This window comes from Lactuca serriola, chromosome 5, assembly GCF_051521515.1.
Source record: "Lactuca serriola cultivar US96UC23 chromosome 5, Lser_US96UC23_V15, whole genome shotgun sequence".
Classification (NCBI taxonomy): Eukaryota; Viridiplantae; Streptophyta; class Magnoliopsida; order Asterales; family Asteraceae; genus Lactuca; species Lactuca serriola.
The window spans coordinates 205,753,515-205,771,354 of record NC_136412.1 but is presented as its reverse complement, the minus strand read 5'-3'; the positions used below and the strand labels follow the sequence as shown (position 1 = coordinate 205,771,354).

Genomic DNA, 17,840 nt, shown 5'->3' with positions numbered 1-17,840 from the left:
TTTAAATCAATCACTACAACCACCATTTCATCGATTGTCTCTTCTCCTCTCCAATCACCATCTCTCCCGCTCCAAGAGCTTTGGGGATTACAAAATATAGATAGGTATAGATTTGTATTTTAGGTTTGTTCATTTAGATTAGGGTTTGTTTGTTATATGTGTTCTTGCGTTTCACAATCTAAAACGAGCCAAAACCCACAAACAAATTAAGTTGAAGATTAGTGTAGCCGCGTCAAGTCAAGTATAAGTTGGCGTTAACTCATTATCATGTAAAAAAACAATAGAGTTTAGGATTGTTAGACAAAGTGAGAGATATGTATGAAGTAGTCGTGGATCCACAAAGTAGTAGAGTATTCACTATCTACTATGATGTTTATTTAGAAGATGTTTGAAAATTCATTTTTTGTATGACATTGTGGTGTTGTTAATGCAACTTTTTCTAAAAGCATTGTAATTAATTCTATTGCGTTATTCATAGTTTATGTAAGACTATTTATAGGGAAAAATACAGAAAAACTGTAACAGCCCGAAATCTCAGGTATTATTATTATTATGTTTTGGGGTGATTTAAGAAGGGGACTCGGCGAGTTGGAGCCTAGACTCGCCGAGTAGGATCGCAGACTTGGTCGCGGGATCGCGACTGGACTCGACGAGTCCAGATATGGACTCGGCGAGTCGACGCTGTTTAGCGAAAACCCTAACCGTTCAGGTTTGGGACGTATAAAGGAGACTTATTGGCCGTCATTATTCATTTTAGCCTTCTGAGAAGAACCCTAAATCGATTGGGTGCATCTGGAGCAAGGATCATAGGCCATTATTGATTATAGAAGAGTGATTGTGCAAGGAAGAGAAGAGATTGGCTAAGGGAGCAGCAAGGGGGTCACATTCTGAGGATTGGGGACACAGAGAATACATCATCTAGGTAAGAATTCGTGTATGCTCTGCTATATTGATGTATTTATGGATTTAGGGTTTATGGAACCCTTGTGTGATTAGATTGACTGTGACCCTAGTTCCCTAAACGAGTGTAAACCTGTATTGAGACCCTTGGAGGTCCAGAATGTCCCATGTCTATGCATTTCGGGAATTGATGAAGGTTTTGGATTGGAATCCTTATGCCTTAGGTCAAAATGTAAATTATGAATCACATGGTGTATCATGAGCACTGAAATGAGGACTTCACGTGGTAGATCATTCTAGGAAGGCCAGACCTAGGAATGGTCGAAGCAGTTCTGACCTTAGGATGCAGTTTGAGCGGTTGCATGGCATGGACTCGCCGAGTTCGATGAGCAGACTCGGCGAGTAGCTTGAAGATTTACTGGGACTCGTCGAGTTGTTCTTCAGACTCGGCGAGTTGAGTCGGGGTGGCCCCGCGATTCTTCCAGGAGTAACTCGTCGGGTCAAGGAGGATACTCGACGAGTAGATAGGGAATCCCAGAGAGTTGGAGGACGTCTAGACTCGCCGAGTCGCCATGGTACTCGCCGAGTCCGGTCGAGTTGACCGTTGACCGTTGACCAGAGTTGACCTAAGTCTGACTTCTTAGGGATAGTCACACTTAGAAGGTATATGTGTTAATGAGATATGTGATGTTATAGGGAGGTTGTAGCTCGTCGGATTGTGCACGAGTGATTTCAGGATTTGCTAGCTTTCAGCATTCACGAGGTGAGTCTTCTCACTATACTGTACCCGGAAGGGTTTGACTGTGTGACCGGAAGGTCAGATACGATATGTGATATGTATGCTATATGTGGTAAGATATTTGTTATATGTGCTATGTATGTTATGTGGGCCGGAAGGCGAATATGTTATGGGCCGGAAGGCGTGGTGTTGATGACCGGAAGGTCAGGGCCTGGAAAGGCGTATGTGCGTAAGTTGTATATTGGGGAACTCACTAAGCATTTATGCTTACAGTTGTTATGTATGTGTTTCAGGTACTAGCGAGGAGCGTGGGAAGGCGCCGGCGTGATCGATACACACTGAAGAATGCTTTTATGATCTTGGGATTTTGAATATTTGTATTTGACAGAATACTTAAACTATTTATGCCTTGTTTTGAATGGAAATAATTATATTTTAAAAATGAAAAAAATTTGTTTGAAAATTTGCGTTGTTACAATTGGTATCAGAGCCTTGGTTTGAGGGATTCGGGTGCACCTTCGGGGGTAACTGAACTCAAACCGAGGATTTGAGGAAACTTTTTAAATAAAGGCATAAACTTTTGTAAATGGTTTTGTGGTAAGCAAGAAAGAAGCAGTGTGTACGATCAGTCAGCGCCCGAACGGTAAAGATCCCCAAAATACCTTACAATATTATACGATATGAATTGTTATGCATGCTAGAAGACTAGGTAATCATGATAGGACTAGAGTGGCCTGATTTGTGATTCCTTAGTCTAGGGAAGTTTGCCTATATGAGATGCTTTGCTAGTATGCGGGTAGATAGTGCATATCAGAAGTAGAGTACTCACTATCCGGGGTTTGGGGAGGAAGATTTGGGATGACTGCTGATGCGGTGTGGTCGGTAGTATTGGGCCCGTACTACCAAAGACACCGGGTCAGTGGGAGGCCCAAGTAAGAATCCCTGGATATCGGAGACTGAGTAGGGTTGCGTTATCGAGTGTGATTACACTCGCTGGAGTCTCTGATAGTTTTATGTTATATTTCAGAGACATCATGGTTAGACCACGCCACGGAGCGAGTTCGAGCGGTGTGAGTGACGAGGAGATTCGTCAGATGATTCACGAGGAAGTAGCGGCGGCGATCCGGGCTGAGATCCCGGAGATGTTTGGGTCTATTAAGACCACCCTGATGGAGACGTTCGATGAGCGGTACGCCGCATTGACTGAGGCTGCAACCGCTGCAGCTACCGCTGCTAGGCCACAGGGGGGTGACTCGTTGCTGTTCCGAGAGTTCAGCAACACGAAGCCACCAGAGTTCGATGGGACGCAGGATCCGATTGCTGCGATGAGGTGGATCGCAGATATAGAGGGGTGCTTCTACACTTGTTCATGCCCGGAGCACCTGAGGGTACGGTTCGCTTTGAACCAGCTCCGTCTGGGAGCGAAGGACTGGTGGAAGTTCGTGACGGCGAACTTCACTTTGGCAGAAACTACGGCAGTGACATGGGAGGGGTTCACTGCCATGTTCAGGGATGAGTACGTTCCCCCGGTGGAGCGGGAACGATTGGTTTAGGAGTTCTTAACCCTCAAGCAGGGTACTGACTCGGTGGCGGCGATCACGCGGAAGTTTCATGAGAGGGTGATGTTTTGCCCCGAGCTGGTGGCCACAGAGCAGGCTCGGATGAGCCGGTACTTGGGTGTTCTGAGGAGGGAGATCCGGGAGTTTGTGTCAAACTCCACTTACCATACTTTTACTGAGCTTCAGGCGAATGCCAGGAAGCGTGAGATCGAGTTGGAGACTCAGGCCAGGGAGGAGGCCGAGTCTCAGCAGGCAGACCGGCGGCCGGCTCAGTCTCAGCCGGCAGCCAAGCGGATCAAGTCCGCCGATTCGAGGACGAGAGGTTCGAAGAGCCGCACTTGCGGAAAGTGCGGCAAGGGTCACGATGGGGCGTGTCGAGCCGGTGCTTGCTACAAGTGTGGCAAGGAGGGGCACATTGCTAGGGAGTGTCCCAAGGGATTTACGGTTTGCTTTCATTGCAACCAGACCGGCCATCGGAAGGCCGAGTGCCCTTAGCTTCGTCAGGGATCTGCACCTACTGCCAGGACTACTGAGACTCGACCGGTGAAGGTCGAGGCCCCGAGGGCTCGTGGGAGAGCCTTTCAGCTGACTGCGGAGGAGGTCCGCGCTGCGCCCGATGTTGTGGCAGGTATGTTGTAATTCATCTATTTATTTTTGATGTCGAGATGTTATACTTATGTTATTATATGCGTAGGTACTTTCCTTGTGAACTCTGTGCCTGCCTTAGTGTTATTTTACTCGGGTGCGAGTAGGTCCTTTGTATCTTTAGCCTTTAGTCAGCATATCAGCTTTAGTCGTGAGTCGTTGAGTCGACCTTTGAGAGTTTCTATAGCTGACGAGAAATCGATTTATGCCATGGAGGTTCTTCGGGGATGTGTGCTAGAGATTTTCGGGGTTGGGTTTCCGATTGACCTGATTCCTATTGCGATGGGTGACGTCTGTGTCATCGTGGGCATGGACTGGTTGAGCCGATTCGGCGCTGTCATCGACTGCGAGCGTCAGTTGGTGACTATACGAGACCATAGTGGGGGAGTTCTTTCGGTGTACGGCGAGGGTACCCGTTCGGGATCAGCTTTTTGTTCGGCCGCTAGGGCAAGGCAGTGTCTACAGCAGGGCTGTAAGGGTTTTGTGGCGTATGTGATGGATACGCGGGAGGTTTCCGAGAGACCGAAATCAGTTGAGGAGGTTCCTGTGGTGCGCGAGTTTTCAGATGTTTTCCCCGAGGAGTTGCCGGGAGTACCTCCTGTGAGGCAAGTAGAGTTTGGTATTGACCTGGTTCCGGGGGCCGCACCTATTGCTAAGGTGCCTTATCGTCTTGCACCTCCAGAGATGCAAGAGTTGTCCTCGCAGCTCCAGGAATTGCTGGGGAAGGGATTCATTTGGCCGAGCAGTTCGCCGTGGGGGGCACCTATTTTGTTCGTCAAAAAGAAGGATGGTTCACACCGGATGTGCATTGATTATCGGGAGTTCAACAAGTTGACGGTCAAGAACCGTTACCCGTTACCGAGGATCGATGACTTATTCGATCAGTTGCAGGGAGCATCTTGGTTTTCCAAGATCGATCTGAGGTCAGGGTACCATCAGGTGAGAGTACGGGATGAGGACGTCCAGAAGACAGCGTTTAGGACGCGATATGGGCATTATGAGTTTGTGGTGATGCCTTTCGGGCTCACCAATGCCCCGGCCGTGTTCATGGACCTCATGAACAGGGTATGCAAGCCGATGTTGGATCGGTCAGTGATTGTATTTATTGACGACATTTTGGTATATTCGAGATCTAGAGAGCAGCATGAGGAACATTTGAGGGAAGTCCTTGGGGTGTTGAGGTCGGAGAAGCTTTATGCAAAGTTCTCCAAATGTGACTTCTGGCTGCGGGAGGTCCAATTTCTAGGGCATGTTGTCAATCAGAAAGGGATATTGGTCGATCCGGCCAAGGTTGAGGCGGTGATGAGTTGGGAGGTGCCGAAGTCACCTTCTGAGATCAGGAGCTTCCTTGGGTTGGCAGGGTATTATCGGAGATTCATCAAGGATTTCTCCAAGGTCGCAGTGCCACTCACCAGATTGACCCGGAAGGGTGTTGCATTCTCATGGGGGCCCGAACAGCAGACCTCCTTTGAGACACTTCGCCAGAGGTTGTGCGAAGCCCCGGTATTAGCTCTCCCAGAAGGGATGGAAGATTTTGTGGTATATTGCGACGCATCGATTTCGGGACTGGGTGCAGTGTTGATGCAGAGGGGCCATTTGATAGCGTATGCATCGAGGCAACTGAAGCCTCATGAGACGAGATATCCCACGCATGATTTAGAGTTAGGGGCAGTAGTGTTCGCTCTCAAGATTTGGCGTCACTACCTGTATGGGGTTCGATGTACGATATACACGGACCATAAGAGCTTGAAATATTTGATGGATCAGCCCAACCTAAATATGCGTCAGAGGAGGTGGTTGGATGTGGTCAAGGATTATGATTGTGAGATCCTGTATCACCCAGGTAAGGCTAATGTGGTAGCCGACTCGTTGAGCCGCAGGGCGGAGAGCACTCCATCGCAAGATGTATGCTTGAGACTGACTGTGATGACTCCAGTATTGGATGCTATTCGTGGGGCACAGGCAGAGGCTGTGCGACCAGAAATGCAGAAGAAAGAGCGGGTTGTGGGGTTAATTTCAAAATTCGTTAAGGATGGGCGAGGGCTTATGGCGTTTCAGGGACGGATCTGGGTACCGTTCGTGGGTGGTACGCGTATTACTTTGATGGAAGAGGCTCATAGATCGAAATTCTCGATCCATCCCGGTGCTACAAAGATGTATTTGGATTTGAGGAAGGAGTATTGGTGGCCCTGTATGAAGAGGGACGTGGCATGGTTCGTTGAGAGGTGCTTGACTTGTTGTAGGGTTAAGGCTGAGCACCAGAGACCGCATGGCAAGTTACAGCCATTGGAGATTCCGGAGTGGAAGTGGGAACAAATCACTATGGACTTCATCACCAAATTGCCGCGAACTGCCAGGGGAGTTGACGCAATTTGGGTGATTGTGGATAGGTTGACAAAGAGTGCACACTTCCTTGCCATCAGCGAGAGTTCTTCAGCGGAGAAGTTGGCGGAGATATACGTGAGAGAAGTGGTATCTCGGCATGGAGTGCCGATCTCGATTGTTTCAGACCGTGATGTGCGCTTCACTTCCAGATTCTGGAAGAAATTTCATGAGGAGCTGGGTACTAAATTGCATTTTAGTACCGCATACCATCCCCAGACAGACGGTCAGAGCGAACGGACGATTCAGACGCTGGAGGACATGCTTCGAGCATGTTTATTAGACTTCGGGGGTAGCTGGGATGCGTATTTACCCTTAGCAGAGTTTTCCTACAACAACAGCCATCATTTGAGCATTGGTATGCCACCTTTTGAGCTGTTGTATGGTAGGAGGTGTCGGACCCCCATTTGCTGGGGAGAGGTGGGGCAGAGAGTGATGGGCAGCACGGAGATCGTGCTTCAGACAACAGAACAGATTCAGCGAGTTAGGCAGAGGTTATTGACTGCCCAGAGCCGACAGAAGAGTTATGCAGACAGGCGCCGATCCGAACTTGAGTTTCAAGTCGGCGACTTCGTTCTCCTGAAGGTCTCTCCTTGGAAAGGAGTGATTCGATTCAGAAAGAGAGGTAAGTTGGGGCCCCAGTATATTGGGCCATTTCGTGTGATTGCAAGGATAGGTCGGGTAGCCTATCGGTTGGAGTTGCCAGCGGAGTTGGGACAGATCCACGACACTTTTCATGTGTCGCAATTGAGGAAGTGCATAGCCGATGAGTCGGCAGTGGTTCCATTGGAGGATATCCAGGTGGATGCGAGCCTGAATTATGCTGAGAGACCAGTGGCCATCAGGGATCGGAAGATCAAGGTTCTGAGGAACAAGGAGGTACCTCTGGTGTTGGTTCAGTGGCAACACCGTAAGGGATCGGAAATGACTTGGGAGCCGGAACGTGAGATGCGGGAGCAGCATCCGGAACTATTTGCAGAGTGAGACTTCGAGGGCGAAGTCTAATCCTAGTGGGGGAGAGTTGTAACAGCCCAAAATCTCAGGTATTATTATTATTATGTTTTGGGGTGATTTAAGAAGGGGACTCGGCGAGTTGGAGCCTAGACTCGCCGAGTAGGATCGCAGACTTGGTCGCGGGATCGCGACTGGACTCGACGAGTCCAGATATGGACTCGGCGAGTCGACGCTGTTTAGCGAAAACCCTAACCGTTCAGGTTTGGGACGTATAAAGGAGACTTATTGGCCGTCATTATTCATTTTAGCCTTCTGAGAAGAACCCTAAATCGATTGGGTGCATCTGGAGCAAGGATCATAGGCCATTATTGATTATAGAAGAGTGATTGTGCAAGGAAGAGAAGAGATTGGCTAAGGGAGCAGCAAGGGGGTCACATTCTGAGGATTGGGGACACAGAGAATACATCATCCAGGTAAGAATTCGTGTATGCTCTGCTATATTGATGTATTTATGGATTTAGGGTTTATGGAACCCTTGTGTGATTAGATTGACTGTGACCCTAGTTCCCTAAACGAGTGTAAACCTGTATTGAGACCCTTGGAGGTCCAGAATGTCCCATGTCTATGCATTTCGGGAATTGATGAAGGTTTTGGATTGGAATCCTTATGCCTTAGGTCAAAATGTAAATTATGAATCACATGGTGTATCATGAGCACTGAAATGAGGACTTCACGTGGTAGATCATTCTAGGAAGGCCAGACCTAGGAATGGTCGAAGCAGTTCTGACCTTAGGATGCAGTTTGAGCGGTTGCATGGCATGGACTCGCCGAGTTCGATGAGCAGACTCGGCGAGTAGCTTGAAGATTTACTGGGACTCGTCGAGTTGTTCTTCAGACTCGGCGAGTTGAGTCGGGGTGGCCCCGCGATTCTTCCAGGAGTAACTCGTCGGGTCAAGGAGGATACTCGACGAGTAGATAGGGAATCCCAGAGAGTTGGAGGACGTCTAGACTCGCCGAGTCGCCATGGTACTCGCCGAGTCCGGTCGAGTTGACCGTTGACCGTTGACCGTTGACCAGAGTTGACCTAAGTCTGACTTCTTAGGGATAGTCACACTTAGAAGGTATATGTGTTAATGAGATATGTGATGTTATAGGGAGGTTGTAGCTCGTCGGATTGTGCACGAGTGATTTCAGGATTTGCTAGCTTTCAGCATTCACGAGGTGAGTCTTCTCACTATATTGTACCCGGAAGGGTTTGACTGTGTGACCGGAAGGTCAGATACGATATGTGATATGTATGCTATATGTGGTAAGATATTTGTTATATGTGCTATGTATGTTATGTGGGCCGGAAGGCGAATATGTTATGGGCCGGAAGGCGTGGTGTTGATGACCGGAAGGTCAGGGCCTGGAAAGGCGTATGTGCGTAAATTGTATATTGGGGAACTCACTAAGCATTTATGCTTACAGTTGTTATGTATGTGTTTCAGGTACTAGCGAGGAGCGTGGGAAGGCGCCGGCGTGATCGATACACACTGAAGAATGCTTTTATGATCTTGGGATTTTGAATATTTGTATTTGACAGAATACTTAAACTATTTATGCCTTGTTTTGAATGGAAATAATTATATTTTAAAAATGAAAAAAATTTGTTTGAAAATTTGCGTTGTTACAAAAACACAAATATTTAACATTTTGAAAAACTCTTATATTTTGTTTATATATAGAAAACCTTTACATTTTTTATTGTCTTTCACATTTACCAAAGTATCTATTCTTACTTACCGATTGTTTTGTGACATGACATTTGATATGGGAAAAAATAAATGATGTCATTTATTTTTGCTTGTGTAAATGATTGTTAAGTAAATGATTTATTCATCATGTTTTACTTTATACAAGAGGTAACATCATTTATTTATATTTTCATTTTAGCCTATAACAAAAAAATATAAATGTAATATCACAAAAGAACCAATAATTTCTTAAAAAATCTGGATATTTGGATTAAAGTGAAAGGTAACTAAAAATGTTAAGGTTTTTCTGCATATAAACAAAATGAAACCGATTTTTCTAAATGCTAGTAGATAAATGATTGTTTTTTTTTTTTTTTTTTTTTTTTTTTTTTTTTTTTTTTTGTATTTTGCCCCTATTTATAAGGGTTATTTGAGTATCACTTTTACCCCTTCAAATTTGAACAAACACAATTCCACCCTTTTAACTTTCGTATATTGCCATGTTTATAGGTTTGGTCTCTAGACCCTCGTACTCTAGTATGTCCACAAGATTGGCCCCCTACAAATATGTATATATATATATATATATATATATATATATATATATATATATATATATATATATATATATATATATATATATATATTGAACTAAGGGGGTGTTTGGATAAATAGATTTTAGTTTATTAGTTTATTGCTTATTTGCTTATTGTGGTGAGAATAAACACTTTTTAAAAATGTGTTTGGATTAGCTTATTGCGGTGGAAATAAGCAATAAGCAATAAGCATTTGAAGTGTTTGACAAATAAAACAACTTATATGACTAAGATGATCAATAAGCAATAAGCAATAAACATTTCCCCCCTTGCGTATTAAAATCAGCTTATTCCTATCGCAATAAGCTGATTTTTAAAGACTCGTATCCAAACACTTAAATTTGCTTATTGCGGTGGGATTAAACAATAATCAATAAGCAGCCTATTTTTTCCCTATCCAAACACCCCCTAAGAAATGAACAATATAATTTATGTCCTTTAGATTTTTTCCATGAGTTTATAATATTGCCACCTGTGGTCCTTTGTCTGGAATGTTCACTTTGGCCACAACGCTTTCTTTTCTTGGTAGGTTTGATCCATATGTATAAAATAATTTATAAACATTATCTCTTAATTTATTAAAAAAAGATCCATGTGCATACTTGTTTTACAGAAATTGTTGAAGACTTTTACATGTTAGCAGGTTTGGTCCTTATATAGAACATAGTTTACAAAAACTATCCTTGTAATTTATAGAAAAGATCCACATACATTGTTTTTATAGAAACACTCCATGTTTTTAAAAACATTTACAAAAATGGTCCCTACCTAATAGAAATTTACACATTACGTCTCCTCCCTACAAAACCCCACAAAGCGGGGGTAATATGAATATCACCCTACTTGCATAGGATATATAATTACCTCATTAATTTACAACTTAATGTGAGAAAATACAGCTTTTAAGTTTTATTAATGGAAATATATTTTTTTTTGAATCAGCAAATATATTAAAATAGGGACCCTATAAAGATGCTAGGGAATAAAAATACTCTTTAACAACCAATTTGAAACCAACGCCTATTTTTTTAATTTGTCTAATGCAAGTTCTTTGCTTCATTTAATTTTTTTTCCAACTTTCATAATTATAAGACAAAACATAAATGCACAATGTTTAAAAACTTTATTCCTTGTATCCTAATTTCTAAAAATATTTTTATTCTTAATTTCAAATTTAAATATAATTGGTTGTGTTTTTATATATAATAACATGAATTAATTTAATTATCAACGTACAACAAGTGAGATGGCAAACGGCAACAAGTTGGGCCGCTAAGTCTTTTTGTATAACAAAACTCAATCTTTTAAAAACTACATTCATAGGACTAGGGGATATACCATTGCAATGCATGATCCGTTGTACTCTATTAAGAAGTTCTACTGCATCCGGTGCGAGGAAACCAAACGTATCAAATGCAAACGATATGAACACGAGTTGATTTTCCATGCACGATTTCTCATGTTTGGTGACTTTGCCTGTAGCAGCTTTTAAAGCAACCAATCCTGCCGTGAAACCCCCCGCCCTCAAGCCCACGAGAGGGGATACCCCTGTAAGGTCCACACATGCATGTTTCCCTCCGACCCATCCAAAAATCAAAATGTCAGCCGGTCTAAGGGTTGACCTTCCTTCTGTCGGGCCAGTCAAGAAATTCACAGGTGCCTCTTTCTTAGCGGAAACTCCGGCACACTTAAATATATTGAACAAAACATCTCTAACCATATCGTGCCTGTATTTGAACCCCGTAAGTTCTTTACAGTGAACTGCATGCTCTCCAAAGGAGTCCAAACATGCCTTGCGACACACCAGACATATCTCGTCAGTTGGGAATATTGGAATCATGAGTCGATATTTGAGGATAGTACGATACTCCACAGGAGACATATGTTGGCCAATCCCATCTATAGCGATAGCAAGAAGAAAATTTTGGGCATGTGGTGCACGTAAGCACTAGAAAACCGCTTTGTGACGGACCATCATGTCGAGATGAACTTCCATATCTTGGACAATTTTACGAAAAATGGCACTCGCCAGCGTACTCTGGGATTTAGGGGGGGGGGGGTGTCTTTATATTAACAAAACTATTAACAAAATCATCAGACAAATATAACTAAATTAGGGTGTGTTTAGGTTAGCTTTTTTTTTTTTTATCACAAAAGTGATTTTTAAGAAAAATGTTTATTAGCTTATAGCTTTTAGGAAAACAGATTTTGAGCGTGTTCGACACGGAACGTTTTGGAGTGTTTGAGAGCTTCTAGCTTCTAGTGTTTGACAAAACGCTCCGTTTGAACAAAAAGCCTTGTTTGGCACTACAAGCTTGTAGCATTTAGTTTAAACAAAACGCTCCAAATCCAAATGTTACTTCATGTAGCGTTTAACAAAACGCTACAAGCTACAAGCTAACCGCTAACAGCTAATTTTGCCGAACACGCCCTTTAAAAAATGTTTGGATAAAAAAATCTGTTTTTTAAGAATAAAATGACTAAAAAACTAAAAAGTTAGGATTTTCTAGCTTTTTGAAAACTTTGTTTTCTCATACAAAAAAATTGTTTTAAAAAACGCTTTTTAAATATACAAACATTTTTTTATTTTATTAACTTTTTGAAAACCTAAAAAGCTAATAAACTATTTTTGAAAGGTATCCCAAACACTTACTTAGTTTTGGCCGATTTAGTTGGTTCAATCGGAATTTTTTCTGTTATGTTTATTAAAATAATATATTTAAATTTTTTATTAAGACATTATGTTTTATCTTTCTTTATCGTTCATTTTAATTTGAATATTTTTAGCCAGTTATAGAAATTTGTTTTTGGTTTGGTTGATAAATGATAATGTTATATCTGAATAGGTTTTCTAAAATATCATACTATAATAAAACATATAATTATAAGTTTATAACAATAAGAACGTGTTATAATTTTTTGTAACAACTAAAACTAAAAGTAGTCCTAAAATAGTAAAATCAATAGTAGGTAGGAAATGTGAAATTAGATCTACTTCAAACTTCAAGTATTCAATCTTCTTTTGGTGATATCTCCAAAAAGAAACAAGAATTTAAAGAAGATATCATGCCCACCAAGCCCAAAAATGGCAACCTTAACTAGAACCCCACACAAGACACTCCCCATAGTCTTCTTACTCATAGTAGTCCTCGTAACCATTTTCCTCTTCAGCAAACGAACTCTCGATCCCCATTTGTCTTTATACGCAGCAATAGATCGATACAACCCACTTCCAGATCCTGAAATTGACCACTCCAAATCCAAAACCGGAATTGGGTATGTTGACTCTGAGCCTATAGAGAAAACCCCATTTCTTCAAACCAACTCAAATGATCTAGAATTCGTTAATGACGACTCAATTTCAAAAAATGAAACTGGGTTTATCGACTCCGAGTCTACAGACGAAAACCCACTTCCTCAAAGCAAGCCAAATGATTTGGAATCGATTAATGATGATTCGGTTTCTGAAAGTGAAACTGGGATCGCTGATTCTGAGAATGTAGAGATAACCCAGGTTCATGAAGAAGATGAGGCAGTTGCGGAATCGGTTAAAAAGAGTGTGGATTGGGGGAAAAGTTGTAATATGCATTCTGGAAAATGGGTGAGAGATGAAGAGTACCCAATTTATAAACCTGGATCTTGCCCTTTTGTTGATGAAGCGTTTGATTGTCAAGCTAATGGAAGATCCGACGAAGAATATATGAAATGGCGATGGAAGCCTGATTCGTGTGAGCTTCCAAGGTTCGGTTCTTCAATTCTTCAATGATTGTTAGCATTCATTAGTAGTAATTAGCGTAATGCTTTTGATTTTACCAAGTATGATTATGTATAAAGTGATCAGAGATCGACTAATTTCCTGTTATATAAATCAAATGTTAATAATCTGTTCCTTAAATTCTACCATGTATAAGCTTATGTTGCTATTTCTTGGATTTACCCTAGTAGTTAAGATACATTTCATGTCCTTATGATCTATAACCTTGAATCTTTTTCATCCTGCATCTACTTTTGTCCCTAAAGAATTATGATTCATTATGTATTTAGATTCAATGGAACCGATTTCTTGGTGAAAATAAGAGGAAGGAGATTATTGCTTATTGGAGACTCCATGAATCGGAATCAATACGAGTCACTCCTTTGCCTTCTCTATGAAAGCTTACCAAATAAGAGCAAAATGTACGAAATTAATGGCCACAAAATTACAAAGGGAAGAGGCTATTTTGTCTTCAAATTCGAGGTAATATTATTTATATCCTTAAAATGAGGACATTATTTCTTTAATTTTGTTCCCTAAAGTGGTCAAAAAGTGCTATTAGGTTAGGGGATGTTAGTTATTATTTTATACCATTTTCCTCCATGCATTCCATTTTAAAGACATCCCTTTTTGTTTGGACATAACTGAACACGAGCAAATGACCATTTTACCCTTTTGTCTAAGGTCCTTAATGTTTTGGACCGAATGAACTCTTACTCTGTCTCTCCCCATTAACTCAAAAAGAAACATCACCAAAGATCCATTCTATTTGGACTAAAAATGAAGTGAGTAAATGACCGTTTTACCCTCATAACAGGATTACAACTGTACAGTGGAGTTTGTGCGCTCTCATTTTCTTGTAAGAGAAGGGATTCGAAAAAATGGACAAGGAAACTCAAATCCCACATTATCAATGGATGTAATTGATAAATCATCTGCAAGATGGAAACGTGCTGACATTTTAGTATTCAATACTGGACATTGGTGGGTTCATGGAAAAACTAGTAGAGGGTATGTATGTCAATGAGTAGATTTTTTTATTTTATTTTAAATATAGGAAGAACTATTTCTTGCATCTAAACTCTAAAGCATCTATTTCTTTGATGAAATCTTGGATCTTTATGTAAAAAAGATTGTATATAACGCTATGTTAGTTTGGTAAAACGGTTGTTGTTGATGTAGGAAAAATTATTTTAAAGAGGGGGAGTATCTTTATCCAAAGTTTGATGCTGTGGAAGCTTTTAGGAGATCAATGAAGACATGGAGAAAATGGATTGATAAGAATATGAATAAAGAAAAGTTGGTGTTTTATCGAGGCTACTCATCTGCCCATTTCAGGTATTGTTTTGTTTTCCTAGATTTTTCTTGTTAGAGCAACATACTTTTATTTATTTGTTTATTATAATTTAGTCCTTGTGTAATTAATCTTGTATCTTTTCCACAAAATAAAATCACCATCTTTTCTTGATCAAAACAGAGGTGGAGAATGGGATTCAGGTGGAACATGCCATGGGGAAACCCAACCGATAAAAAAAGGAAGAATTATCGAAACATATCCACCAAAAATGGAAATAATTGAGGAAGTGATTCAAGAAATGCGATTTCCAGTTGTACTTTTGAATGTTACAAGGTTGACAAACTTCCGGAAGGATGGGCATCCTTCTGTTTATGGAAAGAATGTAAGTGGTTTGAAAAAAGTGTCGACTAAAAAGGAAGATTGTAGCCATTGGTGTCTTCCTGGTGTCCCTGATGCTTGGAATGAACTCATTTATGCTACACTAGTTGCTCGAACAAGTTAACTATTTAATGAACAAGTGTTGTTTGTAGGAAAATGTAGTAGTTTTTTTTATGACATGGCACAAGTATACTACACAATACGTATGTTTTTTTTTTGTTGTTGTAAGAAAGTTGTTCTTTCAAAAACCTATGAGCTCTCTTAATTCCAAGGGTATCATGTGAGATGTAAATCAGATATAGTGGATGTAGCCTAAGATCGCTTCGTCATAATTGACCTATGTTTTTTACATGAAAAGTGGAGGGGTTAAGTTATTGTTGCATCATTGTCACAAAACACTAAAGTTGCATCATTTTGATGAATATCAAAGTCCTTGAGTAGTTGTTAAGCCAAATTAATTCACATGTCGTACCTACTATATCATGATACCTTGATACCTTAGGTTGTTTTTTAGAATGCCATGAAACTAACGATTCTCCAAAGAAGATACAAAAACATGTAATTGATCAACGAGTTTAATCAAAATCAAAAAACGCCCTCGGTTGTAAAGAAGAATTAGTTGAAAACAAAAATCCTTGGCATGGACATTGCTTGAGATATCAAAGAAAATAATGAGCAACATTCAAGTGTAGGTCATGTGGATAAGACATGAATTGAGGTAACCGTTGTACAATAAAAGACATATCATTCAACAATATGCCTATGTTGAGTTGGAGCATCAAGTATTTCACCATGGTTGGTGCTTAAAGTTTGTCAGAGGATCCATTGGAGTGTTGGTTGGCTTTGAGGCTAATAATCCATCATCTTCTACTAACTGTAAACTGTAAAGCATAGTTGCATTGTGAGACAAAAATGCCTTGCTGGACTTATCAACTTCAAGTCTTCAAGACCTAAGAAGTATCCAACAAACCTAGATCTTTAAGCTTAAATTGTTGACTAGGATTTGCTTTAAGATATTGTATTTAAACAAATGAAGACCTTGTGATGATGATTTTATCGACATATGCTAATAAAGCCTGTCACCTTGCCCTTCATGAAAGGTGAATAATCAAGTTTAGATAGATGAAAACCACATTATAGCATGAAACTTGAAAACTTTTCAAACAATTGTCGAGATGCTTGTTATTATCCATAAATGGATTTGTGGAGAAAAATGTTATGGTTTTAGAACATTTAGGTTTCTCCTGAACAATATAGCCTTGTGTAATGTCCATAGATACTTCTTCACGTCGATCACCACTTAAAAAGGTGTTGTTCATGTCTGATTAAATGAAATTCCAAGATTTTGTAGTGGCTATGAAAAGTATCATTTTAACGATGACTAACTTTCTATCAACGAATATGTATAAAAAATCAATATCCTCTTATTTATTGAATCATATGGAAACCAACAGGATTTGTCGCGTTCAATTATGACATTGCTTATGTACTAGATTTTATAAACCCAACAACATATAGTTGGTTCTTATTTCCAGGAAATTAAATAGTAGACCATGCCTTATTATTATTGGAGTCCGGCTGTCATTCCCTTGATCTTCTCTTAATCGTATATATTGTTTACTTGTATAGCCCTTATTTTTAGAACTTTCTTCTTTCATTGTAATCTGTGTATTGTATAAATTCCTTTTACCTTAATGAAATCAATAGCTCTTCTGGTACGCATTTGTATATGGTATCAGAGCATCAGATCAGATCGAGAAAAACACAACAAAACCCTAATCATCCCTCATGGTTGGCGATGATGCCTCCAACAGTAACAAGAACAAGAATGATGGAGAGTCAATTGATCACTACTCTCCCCTTTATCTACACGCTTCCGACTACCCAAAGAAGTTACACGTGAACGATGTGCTAACTGACAAAAATTATGGCAATTGGGAATAAGAGATGATGAATTTCTTGTTTGCAAAGAACAAAACCGGCTTCATCGATGGCACCATTGGAAAACCAGAGGTGAATTCTGACAAATATCTACTTTGGATGCGTTGTGATGGCATGGTCAAAGGTTGGCTGACCACCGCCATGGAGAAGGAGATTCGCAACAACGTGAAGTACGCCAAGACAGCCACAGACATTTGGCAAGACTTAAAAGAACACTTTGGAAAAGAGAGTGCACCCAAGGCTTATGAATTGAAGCAGTCACTAAATACCACCCGACAGGAAGGCACAACTGTGTCGGCCTATTACACCAGATTACGTGTTCTGTGGGACGAAATGGAGTCAATTCTTCCGACTCCTCGTTGTTCTTGTGATGGCTGTTCATGTGGGCTCGCTAAGAAATTCACTGAAATCAAAGAAAAAGAGAGAACCTTTGAGTTCTTGATGGGACTGGATGACCAATTCAGTGTTATCAAAACACAAATATTGGCTTGCAGTCAACACCAAAACTAAGTACCGTTTATCACCTTGTTGCTGAAGATGAGCAACAACGCATGATCACTAGTTCAAAGAAGCCTGTTCATCAGACTGCTGCGTTTCAAACCAGTTTCCAAGAGAAGCGTGATCAACAAAAGAACCAGCATGAAAAGAACCGGATGAAACCTGAGAAAAACACTCCTCAAACTAGACCTTGTAGTCATTGTGGAAAAGAAGGGCACGACAGGGAGGGATGCTTCAAAAGAATTGGCTATCCTGAGTGGTGGCCAAGCAAAGGAAAGGGAAATAAATTGAAACCACGGGCAGCCATGGTCGAAACAAAATCATGCCCTATTCCAGGGATGACGGAAGAACAGTATACCAGTTTTCTCAAACTATTTGGAGGAAACAAAGAAGAGCCAATTATAGCGAACATGGCAGGTAGAATAAGTAATGATGATGATTGGGTTGTGTATTCGGGTGCC

At 40.9% G+C, this 17,840-nt stretch overlaps 2 protein-coding genes across 2 annotated transcripts; both read left to right on the top strand.

The window, feature by feature from the left end:
• The first annotated feature begins 12,526 nt into the window (after positions 1–12,526).
• On the top strand, positions 12,527–15,297 carry TBL5 (TRICHOME BIREFRINGENCE-LIKE 5). The gene is made up of 5 exons (XM_079001551.1): positions 12,527–13,252; positions 13,556–13,748; positions 14,083–14,276; positions 14,448–14,603; positions 14,743–15,297. Exons 1-5 carry the CDS (start codon positions 12,597–12,599, stop codon positions 15,062–15,064), a joined length of 1,521 nt encoding a protein of 506 aa, XP_078857677.1. The 5' UTR covers positions 12,527–12,596; the 3' UTR covers positions 15,065–15,297.
• A 1,590-nt stretch (positions 15,298–16,887) lies between these two features.
• On the top strand, positions 16,888–17,391 carry LOC145050106 (uncharacterized). The gene has a single exon (XM_078998411.1). The coding sequence runs from the start codon at positions 16,888–16,890 to the stop codon at positions 17,389–17,391; it is 504 nt and encodes a 167-aa protein (XP_078854537.1).
• Positions 17,392–17,840: the final 449 nt, after the last annotated feature.